The 24318-nt window shown below is 40.9% G+C and overlaps 1 protein-coding gene across 1 annotated transcript in view; it reads right to left on the reverse strand.

The window, feature by feature from the left end:
* The window catches only part of LOC128524385 (obscurin-like), a 36894-nt gene extending 19088 nt beyond the window's left edge, over positions 1-17806 (reverse strand). The window contains exons 1-4 of the mRNA XM_053496950.1: positions 17776-17806; positions 15322-15357; positions 13138-13455; positions 2203-2478 (exon numbers count right to left, since the gene is read on the reverse strand). Of these exons, the coding sequence (XP_053352925.1) occupies positions 2203-2478; positions 13138-13455; positions 15322-15357; positions 17776-17806 (661 nt within the window). The remainder of the gene's footprint in view (positions 1-2202; positions 2479-13137; positions 13456-15321; positions 15358-17775) is intronic.
* Positions 17807-24318: the final 6512 nt, after the last annotated feature.

Genomic DNA, 24318 nt, shown 5'->3' on the forward strand with positions numbered 1-24318 from the left:
CTCCTGAGACTGAGCCAGAATCAGCCAGTAGTCTGATGTGCAGGTGAAACCAAATGGAACGACCCGATACTGGTAAGTTTCGCCCTCAAAAGCGAACCTCAGGAACTTCCTGTGTTGCGGCAATATTTCTGTGTGAAAATATGCGTCCTTCAGATCGATAGTCACAAACCAATCCTCTGGTTGGATTTGAGAACAATCACTTTAACAACATTTGAACCCCCCCTACCCCCCCCGTTACTTCTGGGAACCAAGTGATAACGACTGTAGTAGCCTGACTCTCTGTCTGGTAGAGGAACATGTTCTATGGCCCCTTTTTCCAGCAACGTCTGTAACTCCAGAATCAGATGTGCCCTTTCCGGTTTGACGGAAGTGGAGACCACGCCTTTGAAACGCGGAGAGCGATGTGAAAACTGGATCATGTAGCTCTCTCTACAGTGCTTAGTACCCCAAGGAGATGGGGGGGGGGGGGGGTGTTAGATGTTCGGCATCCTGAAACATGGCAGGAAAAGCCAGAAAAAATAACATTTCTTGGAGACTGGTGTTGTCTGGAACACCAGTGGAGGCGGAGCAAAAACACAGACCTTCAGGGGGTGCCAGGGAGAACACTTCATCCCTGGAAGGAATTTTACGTGCCCCTCCCCAGGGGGAGGCACCCGCACGGTCCTGGGCGAATGAGCCTCAGGACTTCTTCTTTGTGAAGAAGACAGTCCGTAGGTCTGACTTTTTTGAGGCGGATTGAGAAGGGTGGCGCGCCGCACCCCAGGCTTACAAGGGGGTGCCCAGCTTATAACGCTCTCTTTCTGTGCTTCACACCTCGCGAGAGTCAGACCCAGTTGGGATGGGATGGTCGACAGTCCCGACTCTTGAGCACGGTGGGGAAGGAATTTCCCGAAGGCTTGTTCATATTATTTAAAAAAACAGCCAATAGCACAGGCCACTGCTTTGTTGCATAAAGAGACAGGTCTGTGGCTCAGCGTGATTCCAGGAACGACGTTGTAGAGCCCTGCCAATGCTCAAGTCTTTCAGGTCAGCCTGGTAAGCCTGCAAAACCAGCATGGTGTGCAGTAGAGCACCTGCCTGATCAGCCGCCTAAAAGCTTTTCCCCACCAGGGAAGATGTCAGTCTACACGGCTTGGTGTGGAGTATGTGCTTTTTCAGAGAGGATGATGTCGCAGGAGAGAGATAGCCCCAAGCATCTCTTCTATCTGGGACATCATCATATAACCGCGCCTTCGCATCAACAATATTTAAATAAATCGAAGATGATGGCATGAAAACACAGTATGAATAAGGCTATTCCATGAAAGTGTTAACTCATCATGAAGGTTGCCAAGAAAGAAGGGAGAGAGAAAAAGACCCGCTGAGGCTCCTCCCCCCCGGCCACCTGACAGAAACCTGTCTTTTTTTTTTTTTTGGAGCGCTGGCGTAACCCCGCTTCCGCGGCCAAATATGCGGTCGCTTGATCGCATGCATTACTTACCCGCGAAAGCTAGAGTATGTCTTTCCTGTCCATTCACAAGAAGTGCCGAGGCGCTCTTGAGAAGTGGACGGAAAACTTCCTGATCCGGCAAGGACGCGAGAGAAAGGGGGATTCCCGCCTCGTGCATGCCTGCCGGATTGCACTGTTTAACCCAGGAATGCGCTGTGGCTCGCGGTTCTCGAAAGCGAGGCACATGCGAAGCACTTAAAACAACGGTGTGGAAATCGCGCTCTGAAAGAGCGGAGGTATGGACCTCCTAACAAACTCCACCAAATCGTTGAGTTAAAACTTTTAAATTTGCTTGCACACATCATGCACAATCACAATACAGTCATGAAGACAAAAAGATCTGAGGAATGTTCCAGTTCACTCCTATTTATAACCTGCAGGTGTGCTTCATTAGATGACAGCACCTGACCGAGGTTATATATGCCAAGATTTGGCGTGTTTGATACATACATGCTTCACAACCGGCAACACAGAAAGATGTTCCCATAACATTTTCATGCAGCATTGAGTGTAGCTTTTGAAAGGAACCTGAACTGTGCCGTTCTTTTGCTGTCTTCAGGTAATATTGCAGACCTTTTAAAAACATTATTAAGATGGGCTATTGTCTTTTCTTAAATTTTTCTTCCAATTAGAAAAACTGTTACTTTGTAATATTTTGTAATTCATTGTTTTTTTTTTCCCTTTAACAATAAAGATACTAAAAGAAGACTCACCGTTCACTGTGATGTTGACAGGATTACTGTTTTCTCCAGATTCAGACTCGCACCAGTAAACTCCAGTGTGGGATTTGGAGAGGAGGCTAATTTTACATGTAGATCGTGTAAATGATTCCCATCGTGAACAGTCTAGCACTCCAGCCCTTAGTATGTATCGTCTCACTATCCATCCAGTAGAGTTACTCTCGTCCTCACAGCTCAGTGTGAGAGAGTCATCAGTAAAGTGTTGAGCTCTGTTGGGATTGATGATCAAAGAGACTGATGGAGATTCACCTTAAACACAGAACATTGTCATTACCATTTTATAGTGATTGTTCTTTATGTTATAACTATAAGCACATTTACATCTCATTTAATTAAATAGTTCTAATAGAATGAAAATAATCCTCTACCAAAGCTTAGGGATATTGAACTTCCTTAACACTAGAAGTGCAGATTACCAGTCATTTGCCCGCAATGGGAAAAAAAACAACAAAAAAAAACTTCACACTCAATCAAATTTCAGGACCCTCCTTTCATGACTTTTTCTAGATCTGTGAGCTTAATCACCCAGCATGCTTACATTTTCAAAATCGCACTAGTAAAAGCCAGTATAAAGCTATTTTACTTTTATTTATGTAAAATTGCTGACAGCTGCATGAGGTACTCACATCCATCGGTTTAGTTTTGTTTTCTGTTTGTAAATAAAGAACTCATGTGCTTAAACCTGCATTTGCGTCCGCTCTTCGTGAGAGAACATGACAGATGGAGGGACCCATCAGGATGCAGCAGGTACTCCCCTGCTTAAAAAAGAAGACTCCCCGATGCATCGATATCTCTGGGGCTAACAGCGCGAGTGAGCCTGGCGCGGGCTGTTAATGACGTGAAGCAGCTCGCAATACCAGGGTCTCCTCCAGCCTGGACTGGGCGGCCACCATCTGGAGCACAGGCAGGGATCTCACATCCAGCTACGGGAAGTTCATCAAGCCCCTTAGCGTGGCATTCGACCATCCAGATCAAGGCCAGTCTGGAGAACAACAGGTGCTGAGGTTGGGCCAAGGTAACAATCTGGTCGCAAAATATGCCATAAAGTTTCGAGTGTTGGCTGTGGAGAGTGGCTAGTGCGAGAAAAGTTTATGAGCCAGGATTTGAGACGGACTTTAGCCAGAGGTACAACTTGAACTTGTGTGCCGGGATGCTGGCATGACCCTCGACGAAAGTATTAACCTGGGCCCGGTTTCCCAATAACGCACACTCTTCGCGCACTAAGAAGACTCTTAAGATATATCTTACGTAAAGTGATTACTTTTCTATGTGTATTTCTCGAGCTGTCCCTTAGGAGTCTTCTTAAGTCGCTGCCTCCCACGTCCGACGTTACAAGGCGCTGTTTACAGTGAAGGTACTGAATTAGCTGACATTGATTGCTTGGGAATTGATTTTTAACTCCTTTTGCATGACAGCATTAAGAAAGACGTTAATTCTATGCAAATTAAACATTCCACTGAATTCTTTCAAAAGCGTTTATTTCGACATGGGTTAACTTATCAATAGCATGCCATAATAGACAAATATATAAATTAAATCACCAAATGGGCGCTAATATTTTTATGCAACCTGAAGTGGCGGTGAAACGAACCAGGTATACAATCATTATTTTGTCATATATCATCAAATGTTGTATATAATTATAGTACAATCATAGTTGATTGACAAACAGATGACAACACTCTTTGCCAGCTTTAGAAACAATGTAAAGCATGTCAGTTGTTGGGGTTGTATAGCGCACTTATGGAATAAATGAGATGCCAGAGTAAATAATACCCTTATCTCACCTATGCGGTTTTGTGCAGTGGCCGTAAGTACCGTTTATCATGAATCAGTCCGGGTTTTGGCGCCGCAAAAACTCGCGGTGAATCATGATGAACCCTACTTACGGCCACTGTGCGAAACCGCATAGGTGATATAGGGGTATCTCACAGCGAGTCAGACCGCATAGGTGAGATAGGTGTATAAAGCATTACAATTATTCAGAAAAAATTAATACAGGTGGGGTTTAAAACTTCCAAGTTTATTTTCTATTTAATCAAATCAAATTTCATAAAATAAAACATGCCAAAAGGAAAAAAGCCCATTCAGTCATAAAAGATGGCAAATGATCAATGAAACATATTTTAAACAAAAAGCATCGGTATGTAGAGCGTAAGTACGAAGCATTGGCCTGGCTCAGTGGCGGCGACTAGCGTCTTGAGCTGAAACTATGCTAAGAATGAGGTAAGGTTGGTCCAGACCAATCTTACAACTGTGTGACTTACCTAAGAGATACTTAGCATACAAACGTTTCGGGAAATGCGCCATAACATTAAGAGAGAGGTTAAGGTGCAACTTAAGAACTACTTAGCGATAAGAAGCTTTCGAGAAACCGGGCCCTGGCTATTAAGTTAGACCAGCACCTTCGCGGCCAGCGATATCAATTACAAACAAGGATAACGACGAAATGGCATGACTACAGCCTCAGTAAGGGGTCCTTCCGGAACTTATAGATGTGAGCACTTCCCGCAGGGAAGGCAGGTTATTTTTTTATAGAAAAAAAGGCGGGATTTACGACCCTGTATTGATTACCGTGGTCTCAATGCAGTAACAATAAAATACAAGCACCCACTGCCACTGGTACCGGCCGCTATCAACCAACTCCGAGGCACCTCTATTTTCACTAAGTTCGACCTCCGCAGTGCATGTAATCTCATTTGTGTGCAAAAAGGTGATGAATAGAAGACTGCTGTTAACACTACAATGGCTTGCAAAAGTATTCGGCCTCCTTGAACTTTTCCACATTTTGTCAAATTACAGTCACAAACATGAATCAATTTTATTGGAATCCCACGTTAAAGACCAATACAAAGAGGTGTACAAGTGGAACAAAAATTATACATGATTTCAAACATTTTTTACAAATAAATAACTGAAAAGTGGGGTGTGTGTAATTATTCAGCCCCCTGAGTCAATACTTTGTAGAACCACCTTTTGCTGCAGTTACAGCTGCCAGTCTTTTAGGGTATGTCTCTACCAGCTTTGCACATCTAGAGACTAAAATCCCATTCTTATTTGCAAAACAGCTCCAGCTCTGTCAGATTAGATGGACAGCGTTTGTGAACAGCAGTTTTTTAGATCTTTCTAGGTCACAGATTCTTAAAATGTTCACTCTAAAAATGTTCATGTAAAAAATGTTTGGAATCATGTTTGTTCCCTTTCAAAGGCTACACTCGATGCTGCTATGGGAACATCTTGTCATGTTGCCGGTTATGAAGCATGTGTGTACCAAACACGCCAAATTTTTGGCTTTTATAACCTCGGTCAGGTGACGTCATCTGATAGGACGCACCTGCAGGTTATAAATAGAAGTGAACCGGAAACATTCCTCAGATTCTTGTCTTCACTTAGTTGTGAGCGTGTGTGTCTAACCAGCAAAAATAAGTGTTTAACTCACCGATAATGGCAGAGTTTAAACGAGATGTCCCTCCGTGTGTATAATCCATATCGGAGGGCGATCTCTACACTTTACTGCTTTGATTAAGTGCTTTGCCGCATTCCGAGCCGCCGCGCATTCCTGGGGCTTAAACTCGTGCATCCGGCAGAGCAGTGAGAGACGGACTTAAAAACTCCTTTCTTTCGCGTTCTCATTGGATCGGGAAATCCCTCTGTCCGCTTGCAAGCGCGCGCCGCGCTTCTTGTGAATGGGCAAGGATAAACATCCTCTCTTGCTTTCGCGGAGATGGTAATAGCTTCTAAGCACTTAAAAATAAATAAATAAAAACTCAGACGGCAGGTTCTGTCGGGTGGCCGGGGGCGGAGTCTCAACGACGCTCTCTCCCTTTTTCTTAGCAATCTCCATATGAGTTAACCCTTTCATGGAGTAAGCTGTATTCATCCCGTGTTTTCCTGCCATCAACTTATTTATTTATTTAAATATAATTGAGGTAGAAACGTGGAGTTATATGATGACACCCAGATAGAAGAGACGCTTCCAGGCTATCTCTCTTCTGGGACATCATTCTTCCTGAAAAGCTATTACTTCCTTTCAAGCTGTGTAGACTTTTTATCTTACCTGGAGGGAAAAGCTTTTCAGGCAGCAGGTCAGGTTGGCGCATTGCACACCATGGTGGTTTTGCACGCCTACCAGGCTGACCTGCTGAGAGACTTGAGTACTGGCGAGGCTCTGCAAGGTAAGGCGTATTGGATTTACGCCAGGCCACAGACTTGTCTTTTCGTGCAACAAAGCAGACGGCTCGTGCTATCGGCCGTTTTATGGCTGCTATGGTCTCCGCAGAGAGGCACTTGTGGTTGAATCTCAGGGGCATTAAGGAAAAGGATCGTGTATTCCTCCTCGATGCCCCATCTCGCCTTCCGGCCTACTTGGCAATGTCGTTAACTCGGTCGCCACTAGGTTCATGAGGCGAAGTTATATAACAAGCCTTTGGGAAATTCCTTCCCCGCCTTGCTCAAGAGTCGGGACTGTCGGCCACCCAGTCTCGACTGGGTCTGACTGTTGCGAGGCATGAAACACACAAGGAGAGTGTTTTTGAGCTGGGCACCCCCTCGCAAGATTGGGGTGCGTCACGCAATCCGCCTCAAAAGAGGTCAGACTGGCATATTGTCTTCACAAAGAAGCCCTGAGGTTCATGTGCCCAGGACCGTGGGGGGTGGCCCCCCAATGGGGAGAGGCATGCAGAATTCCTTTTAAAGAATGAAGTGTTCTCCCTGGCACCCCCAGGAGGTTGGTGTTCTTGCTTCGCCACCACTGGTGTTTCAGGCAACTCCAGTCTCCAATAAAATGTTAGTTCTTCGGGTTTTTCCTGCCGTGTTTCAGGATGCCGAACATCTAACATCCCCCCCGTTTAACCAAGCCGCTGAGCTTTGCCCCTTTCTGAGAAACTGGCAGCGTGGAAGCTACTGCCAAGTATATCTCCTTGGGCACTAAGCACTGTACAGAGAAACTACAGGATTCAGTTCTCACATCACCCTCCACGTTTCAATGGCGTGGTCTCCACTTCCAAGAAACCGGAATGTGCAAGAGGAACGGGGGGCTGCGTCCAATTTTTTTTTTTAGATTTTGCGGGCTTTACCGCTATCTAAAAATAAATCACTGGAAATATTGCCACAACACAGGAGGTTCCTGAGGTTCGCTTTCGGGGGCGAAGCTTACCAGTATCGGGTCCTTCCATTTCGTCTAGCTTTTTCACCCGCACATACACAAAATACATGGATGTAGTTCTGGCTCTTACAACTCCAGAGCATCCGTATTGAATTACATGACTGGCTGGCCCAGTCTCAGTAGTTAGCGCTTCGACATCAGCATGTCGTTCTAGCTAATCTTTGTTTCCTAGGATTGAGATCCAATGCCATGAAAGCATGCTCTTTCCTGTTTAGAGGACAACATTTTTGGGTGTCACATGGAATTTGAGCGTAAGCGGGCACAGCTGTCTCCCGCTCGTGTCGAATCCATTCTCAACACCGTCAAGGAAATCAAGCTAGACCAGAAAGTGACCATCACTTTCAGAGATCTTAGCTCTCATGGCAGCTGTATCCACGGTGACACCTTTGAACCTTCTGCACATGAGAGCATTTCAGTTGTGGCTAAGAACCAGGGGATTTTACTCTAGGGCCAATCCCCAATAAGGGCTACGCGCCAGGTGCTTCGTACCCTTCCTATGTGGTTCAGACCCCGGTTTCTGACTCTGGGTCCCACTCTAAGTTCGTCTTGTCGTCGCAGATGCTAACGACTGACGCTTCCCTCATGGGCTGGGGTGTGGTCTTAAATGACCGTCCAGCCCAAGGGAGCTGGAGAGGCCATCTTTTTGCGCGGCACATCAATTGCCTCAAAATCATGGCTGTATTTCAGGCCCTAAAGCACTTCCTCCAGCAGTTGAGACTACCATGTCCTAGTGCGGGTGGACAACACTATGGCAGTCTCATATATTAATCGCCAGGGCGGACTGTGCTCGCGCCGCTAAATAGCTAGCGCACCAGATTCCTGTCCCTCAGGGCGATTTACATTCTGGGAAAATTTCATGGTCATTCTGGTGGACCTCTTTGCCTCGCAAGATCAGCAAATGTCCCCTTTACTACTCTCTGACTCTAAGTCAAGCTGGTCTTCCAGCCAGCGTAATTAAGACTATTCTAAGTACTAGGACTGCCTCCCCTCAAATAGAATGTATTTGAAAAGTTGGTGCATGACGAAGCAGGTAGACCCAGTCCACTGCCGAATTGTTTCAGTGCTGGAGTTTCTGCAAAAAAAAAATTGTCCTCTGGCTTGTGCCCCTTGTTGAACCACTAGAGTCAGCGCCTCAGGTTTCTGACCCTTAAGATGGTTTTTCTAAATGGTGTTACCTCTCTAAGAGGATCGGACAGCTATTGCCCTCTCCTATGAGGCGCGTGGGCTCACTTCGCCTCTAGGAATCAGGGCTCATTCAACCAGGGGAATCGCCTCATCAATTGCATTAGCAAGAGGTATTCCCTTGCAGCAAGTATGTGACATGGAGGGTTGGTCCTCTCCGCACACATTTGCCAACATGCATCCTATTGTTTTAAAGCCTTCTGTCCTCCGCCTTTACAGCTTCGGAGCAGGAGAGACTTCACTTACTGTGTCCAGTACGTGCTCTTCAGATTTACGTCCACCGCATTAGCCAGTGGCGTAAGTCAGAGCAGTTTTTACATGTTTTGAAGCCGCAAGCTACGTGAGAGATGCTATTGCCCTCTCCTATGAGGCGCGTGGGTTCACTTCGCCTCTAGGAATCAGGGTTCATTCAACCAGGGGAATCGCCTCATTAATTGCACTAGCAAGAGGTATTCCTTTAAAGCAAGTCTGTTATGCGGAGGGTTGGTCCTCTCCGCACACATTTGCCAATAGGCATCCTATTGTTTTGAAGCCTTCTGTCCTCCGCCTTTACAGCTTCGGAGCAGGAGAGACTTCACTTACTGTGTCCAGTACGTGCTCTTCAGATTTATGTCCACCGCATTAGCCAGTGGCGTAAGTCAGAGCAGCTTTTACATGTTTTGAAGCCGCAAGCGGTGTGAGAGATGCTATTGCCCTCTCCTATGAGGCGCGTGGGCTCACTTCGCCTCTAGGAATCAGGGTTCATTCAACCAGGGAATCGCCTCATCAATTGCACTAGCAAGAGGTATTCCCTTGCAGCAAGTCTGGGACGCGGAGGGTTGGTCCTCTCCGCACACATTTTCCAATATGCATCCTATTGTTTATGAAGCCTTCTGTCCTCCGCCTTTACAGCTTCGGAGCAGGAAAGACTTCACCTACTTTGTCCAGTACGTGTTCTTTAGATTTACGTCCACCGCATCAGCTAGTGGCGTAAGTCAAAGCAGCTTTTACATGGTCTGGGGCCGCAACGAGGGGTGGCCCCCACTACACTGGGCTATTACCCTCTCCTATGAGGCGCGTGGGCTCACTTCGCCTCTAGGAATCAGGGCTCATTCAACCAGGGGGATCGCCTCATCTATTGCACTAGCAAGAGGTATTCCCCTGAAGCAAGTGTGTGACACGGAGTGTTGTCCTCTCCGCACACATTTATTACATTTATAGTTTGGATGTTCATGCTACTCCAGGATCACGGGTCCTCGAGTCAGCTACCCAGACATAGTTCTGAGACCTTCTCGGCCTTGTGCGCACACGCTACACAACCTTGGAGTCCAGACACTCGCAGTGCGGCGGCGTTGGCACTCTCGTTCCCATAGCGTTTTCACGCAGCATCGAGTGTAGCCTTTGAAAGAGAACGTCTCGGGTTACTTTGCTGTAACCCTGTTCCCTGACGTCACCTGACCGAGGTTATAAAAGCCACAAATTTGGCGTGTTTGGTACACACATGCTTCACAACTGGCAACATGACAAGATGTTCCCATAGCGTTTTCACGCAGCATCTCTTTCCCGCCTTTTCAGGGAACAGGGTTACAGCAAAGTAACCCGAGACGATTTTCGTTTCACTTCTCAAGTGTACACCACCTTGTATTGGTCTTTCACGTGGAATTCCAATGAAATTGATTCATGTTTGTGGCTGTAATGTGACAAAATGTGGAAGAGTTCAAGGGGGCCAAATACTTTTGCAAGCCACTGTACATCAGGGCACTACCAATATAATGTGATGGCTTATGGATTGGTAAACGCACCTGCGGTGTTTCAGGGGTTCATGAATGACGTGTTTAGTGATATGTTTAACCTATTTGTCATAATATACATAGATGATATCCTAGTGTATTCACAGTCATATTCCGAATATGTTCGCCAACAATGGCCGGAACCCAAGTCAGTCAAGGCACTACAGAGTTTTCTGGGGCTCGCCAATTTCTACCGGCGGTTCATTCGGGGCATCAGTACTATGACAGCGCCGCTCACATCACTGTTAAAATGACTTAAATGTCTTAGCGAGTTCCCACCGGAAGAGCAAAATGCATTTCAATGTCTCAAAACAGCTAGACAAATGAAACTATGATATCAGCAATAGAGAACTGCTAGCAGTAAAAGCGGCATTAAAGGAGTGGCGACACTGGCTGGAAGAAGCTAAACACCCATTTACGATACTTACCAATCACCGTAATCTGGAGAACCTCTAACAAGCTAAAAGACTTAACCCACGTCAAGCTCGGTGAGTGCTGTTTTTTACCTGTTTCCGATTTGACATCACGTACCGCCCCGGCTCTACGAATGTAAACGCGGACGCCTTGTCCCGCTGTTATCCGGTTTCGGATCCTATTGCTAATACGGAGTCTATTGTACCAGCGTCGCTCGTAGTGGCTCCGATCGTATGGGACATCGAATCAGAGATAGCTCAGTGGGCACGGTCCAATCCCGCATTTAGGAACTGTCCTCCAGATTTACCATACGTACCATAGATACTTCACAAACGAGTAACGATAGAGGCTCATTCTAGCCTATCATTCCGACACCCCGGCATATCTCGCACATACAAACTACTAGAACAGACGTTCTGGTGGCCAAAAATGCAGGAAAAACTGTGACTACTAAAAGTCCACGCTGCCTACTGGTTGGTAAATTATTGCCCCTACCAACACCTTACAGACCGTAGTAACACCTTGCAGTGGACTTCGTTATGGATCTGCCGGTGTCAAAAAGGTACACTACAATCCAATCCTCTAAGGGATGTCGATTCATCCCGTTTAGTTCTTTTCTGTCAACGCTCCAGGTGGCAGAAACCCTATTCGAAACAGTGTTTCGTTGCTATGGCATCCCGGAAGATATTATTTTTAATCGTGGTCCCCAATTCATTTCAGAAGTTGGGGACCACTGTTAGCCTATCGTCGGGCTATCACCCCGAGTCAAATGGACAGGCAGAGTGGACTGTCCAAGAACTCGGTAGATATCTCAGAGCATACTGTAGCAGTCGACAACATGAATGGGCAGACTGTTTAATCTAGGTGGAATATGCAAAGAACTCGCTATACCCCTCCGCTACCGGCCTAACGCTGTTTCAGTGTGTGCTTGGGCATCAGACCCCGCTATGTTTCTGGGATGCCACTCCCACCGATGTACCCATGGTGGATCAAAAGTCAGAAAAAGTATGGGAGGACACACACACAAAAATCTCCCAAGCAGTTAGGGGATTCAAAAAAAATCCCGATAGACGACAAAGGAAAAGTCCTCCGCTCCAGGTAGGCGATCGGGTGTGGCTCTCGACATGGGACCTTCACCTTAATCTCCCCTGCAGAAAACTTTCCCCCAGATACATTGGCCCCTTCCCTATAATCTTTCAAATAAACCCTGTATTCTATAAATTAAAGCTCCCCACGCACTTACGTATTAACCCTGTTTTCCATGTTTCTCTTCTCAGGCCGATGATCCGGGGTCCATTGGATGAACAAACAGCAGGAACCTTCACTCCCTGGGTCTGTGCAAATAGAGGGCGTCCCTGCATTCAGAGTTAAAGAACTACTGGACTCCCAGAAGAGAGAGGGTTCCCTCCAATATCTGGTGGATTGGGAAGGGTACGGTCCAGAGGAGCGGAGCTGGGTCCTGGCCCGAGACATCTTGAGTCAAGAACTCATTGACTACCGGGCCGCCCCGCCCGCTGGCAATCCCATCAGTCTGGCAGATCCCCACTCCATCCGGCAATGCAGAGAGGGCGTCCACGCCTCCCTCGGGAAGCCAGTTCTGAAGGGTAGTGTACTGTAACACCTGTGCCACCTCGGCCTCAGAAAAATAAAATCTGATTCTCCGGATTACTGAGCCACCACCTTGTCTCCCCCTAGTGTGTCTACGTGCGTATGAGTCTCACTTTGGCATTAAATTAGATTCACCTGTGTCTCCCTTGTGTGCTACCCTACTTATACAAGCCGACCCTGTAGCTCCATGTCCGTCCACCGTTATGGTAACTTGTATCTTTTGTATCTGCATAAGCATAACGAGTTTATTTGCCTATTTCTCAGGATTGAGTGACTCAGAAGCTGCGGGTCTTGTTATCTTACCAAAAGTGCTGCTGGAGGACTTAACAAGTTGTTTTACTTTGTTCAGTTTTATTTTCTGTTTGTAAATAAAGAACCCGTGTGCTTAAACCTGCATTTGCATCCGCTCTTCGTAAGAGAACATGACATCGCCATTCATTGCTGCGTTGGTAATCAGCAATATTTTATAAGGAGATTTAGGGATTTAGCTCTATTTAATTTTATAACGTTTTAAGAAAATTTATGAGTTCATTCTGTTTGAAGCTTCTGAACTTCTTGGATGTTTTTTTTAATGTGACAGTGCTTTAGATGAAGCATTTCTCACTAAGGAAGGTGAATATATATATAAAAAAAAAAAAAAAAAAAACATTCAATCAAGCTTAAGTACAGCCATGAATGCACATCTGTTAAATTAATGCAGTGTAAATAATTAATATAGGTGCAAAATAAAATATAAACACTGAACACATCAATGTTGTCATTTTTCCTCACTAGTAATCCATAGTGGCTGTGGTAGGCTGTGATCTGTCTTAAGTTGTTGTCCGTCTCTCTCTGCACTGCATGTGTAAACTCCTGTATGTTTAAGAGCAGCAGAGCTAAGAGTGTAGGAGCCTCGAGATCCTTTGTTGCTGTTTGAGAGTAGTATTTCTTTATATGTAATCTGGCCAGCACTGTTTCTGTAGGGAACAGTTGTGTACCAGCTGAATGTCCAGTCTGTAAAGGAGTCTGTAACCTCACAGCTTAGAGTCACTGACTCTCCTTCAGGCAGCCAGCTTTGTGGAGATACAGTCAGTACTGCGCGTGGTGTCTCTGTTACACAGGAAATACACAAATATACTTAAATCTCAAATTTTACTTTATATGCAACCATAATATTATACTTCAATGTTATCTAGGGTCAATGGTCCAGAACAACGGAGGGTGTTCAAAGGTGATTTGGAGGTGTTCAAAAATCCCTACAGATTTTCTAAATTTGCCCACTTACAAAGAAATGAATGGTCTATAATTTTAATTATAGGTTTATGGTAAAGGATTAAGACAAAATATCAACCAAAAATCCAAAAAAGCACATGATACAAATGTTATGAATTAAGTTGCATTTCAATTAGGGAAATACGTATTTGTAAAACATGACTCAGTACTTGGTGGAGAAACCCTTGCTGGAGAGCACAGTGGGAAGACATTTCTTGTAGTTGTTTACCAGGTTTGCACACATCTTGAGATGCATTTTGATCCACTACACTTTAAAGATTCTCTCTAAATGTTTAAGGTTTTTTGGCTGTTGCTTGGCAACTCGAAGTTACAGCTCTCTCCGTGAATTTTTTTTATCGGATTAAGGTCTGAACACTGGCTAGACCACTCCATGACCTTAATGTGCTTATTCTTGAGCCACTCCTTAGTTGCCTTGACAGTATGTTTGGAGTCATTTTTTATGCTGGAAGACCCATCCACAACCCATCTTCAGGAGGTTCTTATCCAAAATTTTACAACACAAGGCCTCATCCATTGACCCCTCAGTGCAGCAAAGTCAATCTGTACCTTTAGCAGAGATACAACCCCAAAGCATAATGTTTCCACCTCCGTGCTTGACTGTAGGGACAATGGTGTTCTTAGTGTCATAGTCAGCATTTTTCTTCCTCCGAAAACAGCAGGTCGAGTTCATGACAAAGAGCTTAATTTTGGTCCTATCTGACCACAGCAGTTAATCCCAATCTTTCTCTGTTTATTGGCAAACCTCAGATGGGTCTGTACATGTGTCTTCTTGAGGAGGGGAAGCCTTGCTGCACTGAAGGATTTCAATCCATGCAGGCGTATTGTGTTACCAATGGTTTGTCTGGTGACTGTGCTCCCAACTGCCTTAAGATCATTCACAAGCTTCTCCTGTGTAGTCCTGGGCTGGTCCCTTATTTTTCTCATGATTATTCTTACTCCATGAGTTGAAATCCTGCTTATAGGGCCATTAATGGTTACTTTGTATTTCTTCCATTTGTAAATAATCACTCCAGTAGTTGTCTAGATGATGGTCTTGTAGCCCATTCCAGCCTTGTGCAGGTCCAAAATCTTGTTTCTGACTTGCTTTGACAACTCTTTGGTCTTGCCGATGGTGGTGAGGTTTGAATGAAAGATATAGATTTTGTGGTCAGGTGTCTTTTATTCACATACCACATTGTTTTTAGGAGCACCTTCTTAATTTAATATGTGTACCACAAGAGCACATAACCAGTCTGTGAGAGTCAGAATTATTGTTGGTTGGTAGGGGATCAAATACTTATTTCCCTCATTGAAATGCAACTTAATTCATAACATTTGTATCATTTGTATCATGATAAAAATTATAGACCCTTCATTTCTTTGGGCAAACTTAGAAAATCTAAAGGGGATCAAATACTTATTTTCCTCACTATATATATATAAGGAGTGGAATAATATACTATCCTCACTATATATATATATATAAGGAGTGGAAGTAAAACAGCAGCCACACATGTGAGAATGTAATCAAAGGTCAAAAGGGAACATGAGGAAAAAATAGTTTCAGAAGAAATTCTAAAAATAACTAAGGTAAATTCACTTCCTATTTTAACACTAAACAAATATTGTCTGGTAATGTACAAACACTGCCTCAACTCCTGTTTAATCAACTTGCAAATGTAGAATAAAACTAAATATAATCACCTTGAGCACATGGCACTGATAGAAGTAAAATCAGCACTAAAAGAGAACAGAAACAAAGAATATGATGTTACCATACAAGACATTCTGTTTGTAATTGAAGCATAATGTTTGAGTGTGTGATTAAAACATTTTAAATGTGCAGAACTCGTCTTTAAGAAGTACAATCTACTGAACTGTAACTCGTGTACAGTAAGTGTATGAAACTATGAAAAAAGTCCCATGGTACAGGAGAGGGACAGAAAGAAAGAAAGAAAGAAAGAGAGAGAGAGAGAGAGAGAGAGAGAGAAAGAGAGAGTTTTTAAGTTTTACACACATGTGAGATGATTTAAAATATACATACATACATACATTCACATACAACACATATATACAAAAATCATTATATATATATATATAATGCTCCCCTGTGTTCACTGGCTGGCTGTCCCCGTGCTGCTGCTGCTGCTGTTTCCCAGGCAAGTAGCCCCATGAGCTCCCCAGCTGCACAGCTCAGCCTTATGTGTCCCTCTTTCCCACACTGACAGTACCTCAACCATTGTGTGGTCACAAAAACTGTGTAACTACTGTTCCTCTTTTTACACTTAAAGTTTACATTCAATGTCTGTTGGTTCAATGTCTTGGTTATTTGTTTAAGTATTATATTTCTACAAGGTTAACCTTGGCAAGAAACACCACCACAGTTTTTGTTCATCCGGGAGGCTAAGAATATTTTCTCAAACCGACCTGCTCTCCCACTGCTAGCAGCACCTCCCCCACCTGTAACCATCCTTGCCACTTACTGTCTTTCTCACTATAAAGTTGTAATATTCGCTAAAAATAAAAATAAGCAAATAAAGTAGTGGAAAGAAAAGTGTTTTTTCAAAAAACTTGGCAGAATGCCAAACAGCCTTCCACATCCTCTTCTCACACCCAGCGCATGTGCAGAGAGAGAGAGAAAGGGAGAGAGAAATGGAAAGAAAGATAAAGACAAAAAGACTGATAGTTATTGACAACAGTTAGTGTACATAACAGGGGCGAATATATATAGTTTTAAATTTTTAAAGGTACTCTGTAGCCAAAAGGTGAGGAGAATAAATTTTGTAGGTGGTGGACAGTCTTGAAATTACATATATAACATAATTCAAATTAATAAATAAATAAAAAATCTTGCTGAAAATGCTTCTGTGATTGGTTTTGAGTGCGGGTTTTGGCAGGCGGCTGCTTTCTCCTGTTTCTAGTACTATGTGCAGTTCTGACTTACCTTCACCCATGCTGTTCACCAACAGAGTGCAATTAACAATTGTTAAAACACATGTGACTTGGAGTAATAAATACAGTTAAATGTCCCAGTCCTGTTATGCTCTAAAACACCATATGTATAATGTTCCACATCCCATCGAATAACTCAGTTGGAGCTGTATAATAATATCTCTATGAAAAGTTTTTAATAGTATGTTAAACTGACATCATTTAACCCTACGTGAAGCAGTGACTTCTCAGTAACTTCTGATGTTTTAAGCAATCATCACAGAACAAAAAAAATTATCAAATTAATAGCATCCTTCAAGCATAAACAAATAGCTGAAATAACTAGAAATCAGCTAAAAACTGCCCAACACCTTAATAACACCTGCAAGGGGAGTCATCAGGAACATAGATTGATTAAGTTTTATGGTAAAAATGCCAGTAGAATTCATAGCTGCATTTGCACACACTTAGTAGTGACAATAACTCAGCTGTGCGGCAAAAGTCTTCAGACAGGCTGGGACAGTTTTTCTTTTAAGAAATGAAATTACTGTTTTATGATTTAAATAATTGAAGTGTGACAAATATGCAAAAAAAAAAAAAATATATATATATATATATATATATATATATATATATATATATCAGGACAAATTCCTTTAAAGTACATCATGAAAAGACCCATAAGCTTCCTGAACTTTTTTATTTTTTTTTAATCTAGAATAGTTTCATGACGGTTATGACACATTTACACATCCTTATTTGATAACACAGTTCTGTTTAAGCCTTTCTGCATAAGAAAAACCATCAGAGTTAGCAGCAGCTAATGTAACTTTAGTCAGTGACAACGATGAATTCCATTGGTGAAAATATAAACACCATGCAATAGTTTTCTTTTAGCAGATCAGCAGGACACAGAAGATCAGGTACAGATTCTAACAATACAGACTAATTTACACTTATTAGGTTATTTAAACCCTGTGTTTTAAACTCGCTCTACTTGTACTCTTACCTGTTGAACTATCATAGTTACTGAGAGTAGTTACACATCAAACTAAACCCTTCTCATAACAGATATGGATCCACTGATCCACCTGAGCAGTCATGCTGAAGTACACACAATGTCCTAATCACACAATAAGCTCATCACTCAGGACATTCAGACTGCAGATGAACAACTTTATACCCAACACTCACTCTAATGAAGACACAAAGAGAACATTTACTCACAGAACATCACAGGGAGAGGACTGAGCTCCATCCTGTCACTACATACATACTCTTTATATTTAACTTCTTCTTTTGTTAATGCAGTCTTTATTGTACCTGTACCTTCCCCTTTTTGTTAAACTTGCTTTTTGACTTCAATGTCTATAGTGAAGCTTGAGCACGTTTTGAATGGGTTTTTCTGCCTTACTACTGTATAAGACAGTAACAGACAGTAACTAAAAGTTTAAAGGTAAAAATAATCACAACATTAAAATATTTATTTTATTGCAAACGTACATGTTTCTCACTTATCTTACAGGTGTCTGACTCAGTTAGTCTTACTTAAACTGTTTTAGGCTCATACTCATGTTGTTCATTTTTATTCCATGATAAATCCACATTAAATCTGTTTATCAACTTGGGCTCTTGTAAACTTTACAAGTTTTAAACTAGTATTTGCTCACTCAGGATATGGCATGTAATGTAGGTCCTTGGGGTCACCCTAATGACATTTTTACATCTTCTCATAAGAGGGCGGTGAAATTCAGGGGGGTAAAAATATATATTTTGCATGAAAGGAGACCACAACTTCAGTTAAGTATTTAACAATGTCAGAGTCTACCTCCTCTGGGTTATACTCCATGTCATCCTCAATCTTTGACACTTCCTCCTTTAAAACCTCCTCAAATATTATTCCACAGCTTCTGGTGCAGTATACAGTGGAACCTTTGATTGCGAGCATAATTCGTTCCGGAAGCATGCTTGTACATCAAAACACTTGTATATCGAAGCAAATCTCCCATAAGAAATAATAAAAACTCAAACGATTCATCCCACAACCCAAGAATATTAATATAAAATTAATTAATAAAAAATATAAAGTAAAAATAACACAAATTAACCTGCAATTTTCCTTTAAAAAGGTGTAGTAACGCTGAGCCGACAGTTCTATAACTTATGCCTTAACAACAACTGAAAGGCAAAAACTAATGTCACACATTTTCTCTGCTTACTGCATTCAGCTGATTGTTATCCGCATCTGGTGGATAGGTGAACAATAAACCCATTTTACTACAAAAAAAATCCTCGTTGCAGTGATTGAGATCAGACAGAAGAGAGGTGGAAGGGGGAAAGGGTGCTGCTATGTGTATATACCTGTGTATATATATGTTGTCACGATGTGTGCCTGTGATGGGTGTGCGCCCAAATCTATTATCGATACTTGCTCACTCCATTGGCTCCCTAGAAAGGCAGCACCGCCTTCTGCAGGTATACAAAGCCACGGGGCTTGCTCCACATTATAAAAGCCAGGTGCGAAGTTTAGTCCGTTTAGTACGTGATGCGGTGAATTATTTTTTTAATAAAGAATTGAAAAAGTAAAGATTTTATATAAATAAATAAATCTGTGTATTACTCCTATTAGTCATGTTTGCATTTATTTGATGTAGGTATTTTCTTTCCAAAAACAAACACACTATCGAACATTAACTTCCAACTGTTATTCATGAATTATGTCTTTAATTTCATATTTATCTGTTAAGCTGCTCTGTTTCCTTTTTGACATGTATAATGCTACCCGTAGACCCTCAAGCCATGATAATCTTCCCAGTCATGTTTAGAAAATAAATAAATAAAATTTACAAATGACAAAACAGAAAGTGAAACTGTCATCAGAAGAGAGTGCATGGGTTTAATCATCAGTGTCTTAAATGGGAAAATCACCGTTTAGGGCTCTTTTATTACCTTATAAACATTGATAAATGAATGTTCCACAATCATCCACATTCTACAGTAAATTACTGTTGGTTTTATTTACCTCATCAGTAGATTGCTGTACTGAGTGTAGGAGCTTCCAGTTGCCTGAGAGGAGCTTCACACTCAGCCGGCTCTGTGGAGATACACTCTGCTTAACAAACTTAACAAATTTAACTTGAAAATTTATTTAATAAAAAAATATTTGGAGTTTAGAATAATTGTTTAGTGCCAACAAAGTAAACTCACACAGTCACAAATTACGATATAACAGCATCACACAGCTGCTCCTCTACAGGTGTAGTTGCCTGTGTGTTTCACTTTAACACCACTGATTCTGTACAGCTGTTCACTACTGACAGCACTGTGTGCAGCATCTTTATACCAGCTGTACTGCCAGCTACACACACTTTCATCCTTTATTTTAAATTTCCAAGTGACGGCATCTCCACTGAACATCTGATTATTAGAATTCTTAGGATGCTTCAGGTTTTCTGGACTTCTTATATAATTAATAACAACAATTTATATTTATCTAAACTATCATGAGGCACTTGTCATATAAAGGTGATTTAAAAATAGTGGAAAATGCTGCAGTTCTTTTTTGTGTAATCTAATTAAAAAAATTATAAATGTGCAAAATCTGTTAATGTAAACATTTGAATATGTATTTTATTATATTCATTAACAGCTATTTTCTGTTTATAAACTAGAATGAAAAATGTAGGCTGCAGCCTGTAGTAAGCACATGTAGTATATTTTGACTCATATCAGATAGCAGAAAGTTAAAACAAATGTTAATGCAAACATTTTATTCAGATTTTATCTTTTTTGTACATTGCTTATGCATTGATTTACTAGTATAGCTCCAGCGGTCAGTGTGTCTCGCTGGATCGTTAAAAAAAAAAAAAAAAAAAAAAATATATATATATATATATATATATTTTATATATTTGTTTCTATTATTATTGAGGAAAACATCATATTAATAGAGCACAATAATTAAACATTTTATTTCAACAAAAAATCCTTATTATTATATAGTATTAGAACTAATGTTAGTAATATTAGCAATATTAGTAATCTGTAAAATTTACATCTTTAAATGTACTGTACATGTCATTGTAAATTAATCAAATATGTTCTTGACACATTTTACTCATTTTAATTGTACAGTACATGTTTTCTCAGTATTTTACACATTATAATTTTTTTTCCAATAAATATTTAATATTTATTGTCCGTAGTGTGAAATTTTCTCAATAGCAGTGTGAGGGTATCCGTGGTGCTTATGTTGCCATGGTAACGCATGGAGGCGGTGACGTTGCAGGGTCTTCCGAAAATTGGAGTTTTGTTCAGGGAAGTCCTTTCACCGACATTTCTTGCAACCGCAGCAGGAAGTAGAAAGCATCCTGTGAAGCACACTTTGGAATAAAACGCAGCACAGTTAGTGTGTGTGTGCTGATTTTACCATCTGACTCTTGTCACTCTTTCTCTCTATTTAAGGAAATTATGTACCACAAACTGCTGCAAGTCTGGTAACATGTTAATAATAGTTATTTCCAAAATACCAAGTAATAAGTTATTTATTTAGTTAATTATTTATTTACGTATTATGATTTTATTACTAATTTTACTTTTAAGAGTTTTTGGATAACTGTGTGTAAGCAATCTCCGGGGGTTCTGCTGTGGGATTCAACATGGAGACCTACTGATGGCTGCTTGCAATTACAGTGTTTAACTTGTTCAATTCTACATTTTATGCTATAAAACCTGAGTGCTTATTATAACATGTCAATTTAAATTAGTCTGTTACAAAGCTAAAAATATACAATCATATTTAATGTTATAATTTGATAAAAAATGCTTGTCTTACAACTAACTTTAAGTGCTTAATAATAATAATAATAATAATAATAATAATAATAATAATAATAATAATGATGCATTTGTGTTTTTACATTCTCTACACTCTCTGCACACAGACCTATCAGGTTCTCTTTCTTCATTTTAAATATGAAATTAATTTTAATATGCAGTGAGGTTGAGGATAGGAGGTGAAAAAAGAACTCATTTATATGCATGGTCTCACAGCAGTAGTTAATCTTACTCTGTGGTCAAATTGGTTGCAATAACTCATTCTCACATGGTGCACATTAACTTGATGCAGTGTCTGTCTGGAAAGGAAATGTTTACAGCCACTAGAAGCAGGAAAAAAAAAAATATCACAGATTCTTTAAGAAATAAATTTAGCCATATTTAATCTTTAAACAATTAATAGCTTGTTAATACTGATATATATATATATATATATATATATATATATATATATATATATATATATATATTTTTTTTACAAAATGAAGAACTACTAATGTGATGTCACTGCTCATGGGCGCTTTGCTCTCTAGGGGGCACCTAAACTCAGCAATTATATTCATGTAAGGTGATCTGGCAGCTGGATACAACATGTGTTTTATGTTAATGTTTTATGTTAATCTTCATTTGCAAACAGTTATTAATTAGGATGTATTTTCCCCTTACTTAATATGTCCATATGATACAATCAGGCATTCAAATATGTAATAATAATAATAATAATAATAATAATAATAATATTTTATTAGACTTAATACTGATCATTAAAACTAACATCTCTTTTTTCCCAATATAAATGTAAATCATTACTTAAAAAGTTTATTCTGTACACTCATTTATAGTAGTGATGTGTAGTACTGTATAGTTTAAATGTGTGTATGTGATCATCTCTAGATTTCTAGTTAGATTTCCAAGTGATGCGTGAGCAAGCAGTCCGAAAAGATGCAGTTGGCTGGCATCACATGGTTTGGAAGAAACACTTGATAGACTTTGACCCTCCCTGACTGGTAGTAGCCTTTATATGGGAGCCCTCTAGTTATAGGTGGGAATTTGATACGACTAAATTAGAAAGAAAATCCAAGAAAATTCAAACACAAAAATAATTTTATTTTGCTTTGTTGCTCATCGTACTTTATTTAAGCAATTATTTCATAGAAAGTAATGTTGTTACAGTATGTTTGTGTACACCTCGCAGACACATTCACATCCTGCTTCTGGTGCTTTTCTTGATAAGTATCTTAAACGTGCACCTCTTAAGACTCTGCTTGGCAAAAAGTGGCATTTTAAGTGTAGTTCACCAGAGGGTTATGTATTGTTTGACTTCTTTAACTAGAGCAAAATCTTCTGTACTTTTCCAATCAATAGCAAAATAAATAAATAAATAAAAATCAGGGCACCCTTTTTAAGTCTGATGGGGAAAAGCAGAATGTAAGTACCTATATTTGCCTAAAGTTTTATTGGATTGATGTGAGCATAACATAAGAAATTGTATATTAAGAAACAAGCCATTTATTTGTTGGTTTTGGAAACAGGATTTTTTGGTGGTTATGTTGAAAAACTAATGAATGCATGTTTACTTTCTGTTTGGTTCTGTCATTCTGTTTATTCTATTATAATGTATCATGTAAACCTCTGTTTAAATTTTCCAGTTTGCTTATGTTCTAATAAATTCAAGACCTACACTTTGCCTTAATAAAGTTGGCTTAATTCTGGCTGGTATTAAATCTGGCTTAATACATTTACTAATTAATTATAAGTTAAAAAAAAAAAAGCAATTTGTCTTAAAACACACAACATTTTGTTACCATTGCAATATGTGCTATACCACAAAGCCTCACAATGCTAAGAATAACAGTCCTTGGGCCCTCAAGTAGTGCAGTGGTGAAGTGCTCAACCAATCATCAAGAGATTCCCGGGAGATGCTGTAGCCTCTTGCAGCCAAGGGCACATAGTACTCTAATGGCTCTGCAATGGTAATCATGGCTCTACAGGCAATCACTGGCATCTGTAAGCTTCCTGCAAGCAGAAGGAGCAGATAGAGCTGTCCTCCGAGTGTGTTACACCGCCCCCAATGGTGCATGAACGAGCAGTTTGAAAAGATGTGGTCAGCTGGTGTCACGTGGTTTGAAGGAAACGTGATATTCTTTTGCCCTCCCTGACTGACTAGTAGGAGACTTAATGTGGAGCCCCCTAGTGACGGGAAGGAATTGGATACAGTAGTTGATCAATTGGAATGGTTATTACCGTCGCGCTCACCGCCGCGTGAAAACGTCAGCGGCCAAAATAAATCAGTTGCATTTCAAAGTCATTCGTAAAATGGCCGCCAGGTGGCGCAAAGTGACATTTTCGCTCGTTGCCGTAAATACAACAGTGACCGTTATACAGCGTATCTCTGTATCTGTTTATTGTTATTTAAGTTCTGAATTATTTCAGGTACTTTAAACACATTGTTGGGTTGCTCATGTTGGCTCATATGAGATGTAGTTTACAAATTAACACCTGGTTGGGTTATTTTGACCCAACAACTGGTTTATTCATTATTCTTTCCTTTCTCCAAATATCAGCCTGCAGAATGTTTAAAATATTACTGTTATTGTGTCACAGGTGTAGTTTTAAGAGTTGTTTAGGCAGGAATGCGTGTGTATACAGCTCAAAACCTCCATCAGTTGTTAAAGATAGCGGCTATTTAGAAAAAATGCCCAGTGATTTCTGAGCTTCAGGAAATCTCCCGGCGCTCTGCGCATAACACCGGGCCAACTCATGTCGGAAATAATTTATAAACGGTTTCTAAACGTGGGCTATTGTTTTTTTTTTTTACTTATAGTATTTGTTGATTTAATTTAAATGAAGTTTGGGCTCAGGACTTCAGAATCGTGATTCTCCTCTTTAATTTACTCCATAGTTTTAATCAGCGCTCAGCCGCATGCATTAAGT

The sequence above is a fragment of the Clarias gariepinus genome, chromosome 1 (genome assembly GCF_024256425.1).
Source record: "Clarias gariepinus isolate MV-2021 ecotype Netherlands chromosome 1, CGAR_prim_01v2, whole genome shotgun sequence".
NCBI lineage: Eukaryota > Metazoa > Chordata > Actinopteri > Siluriformes > Clariidae > Clarias > Clarias gariepinus.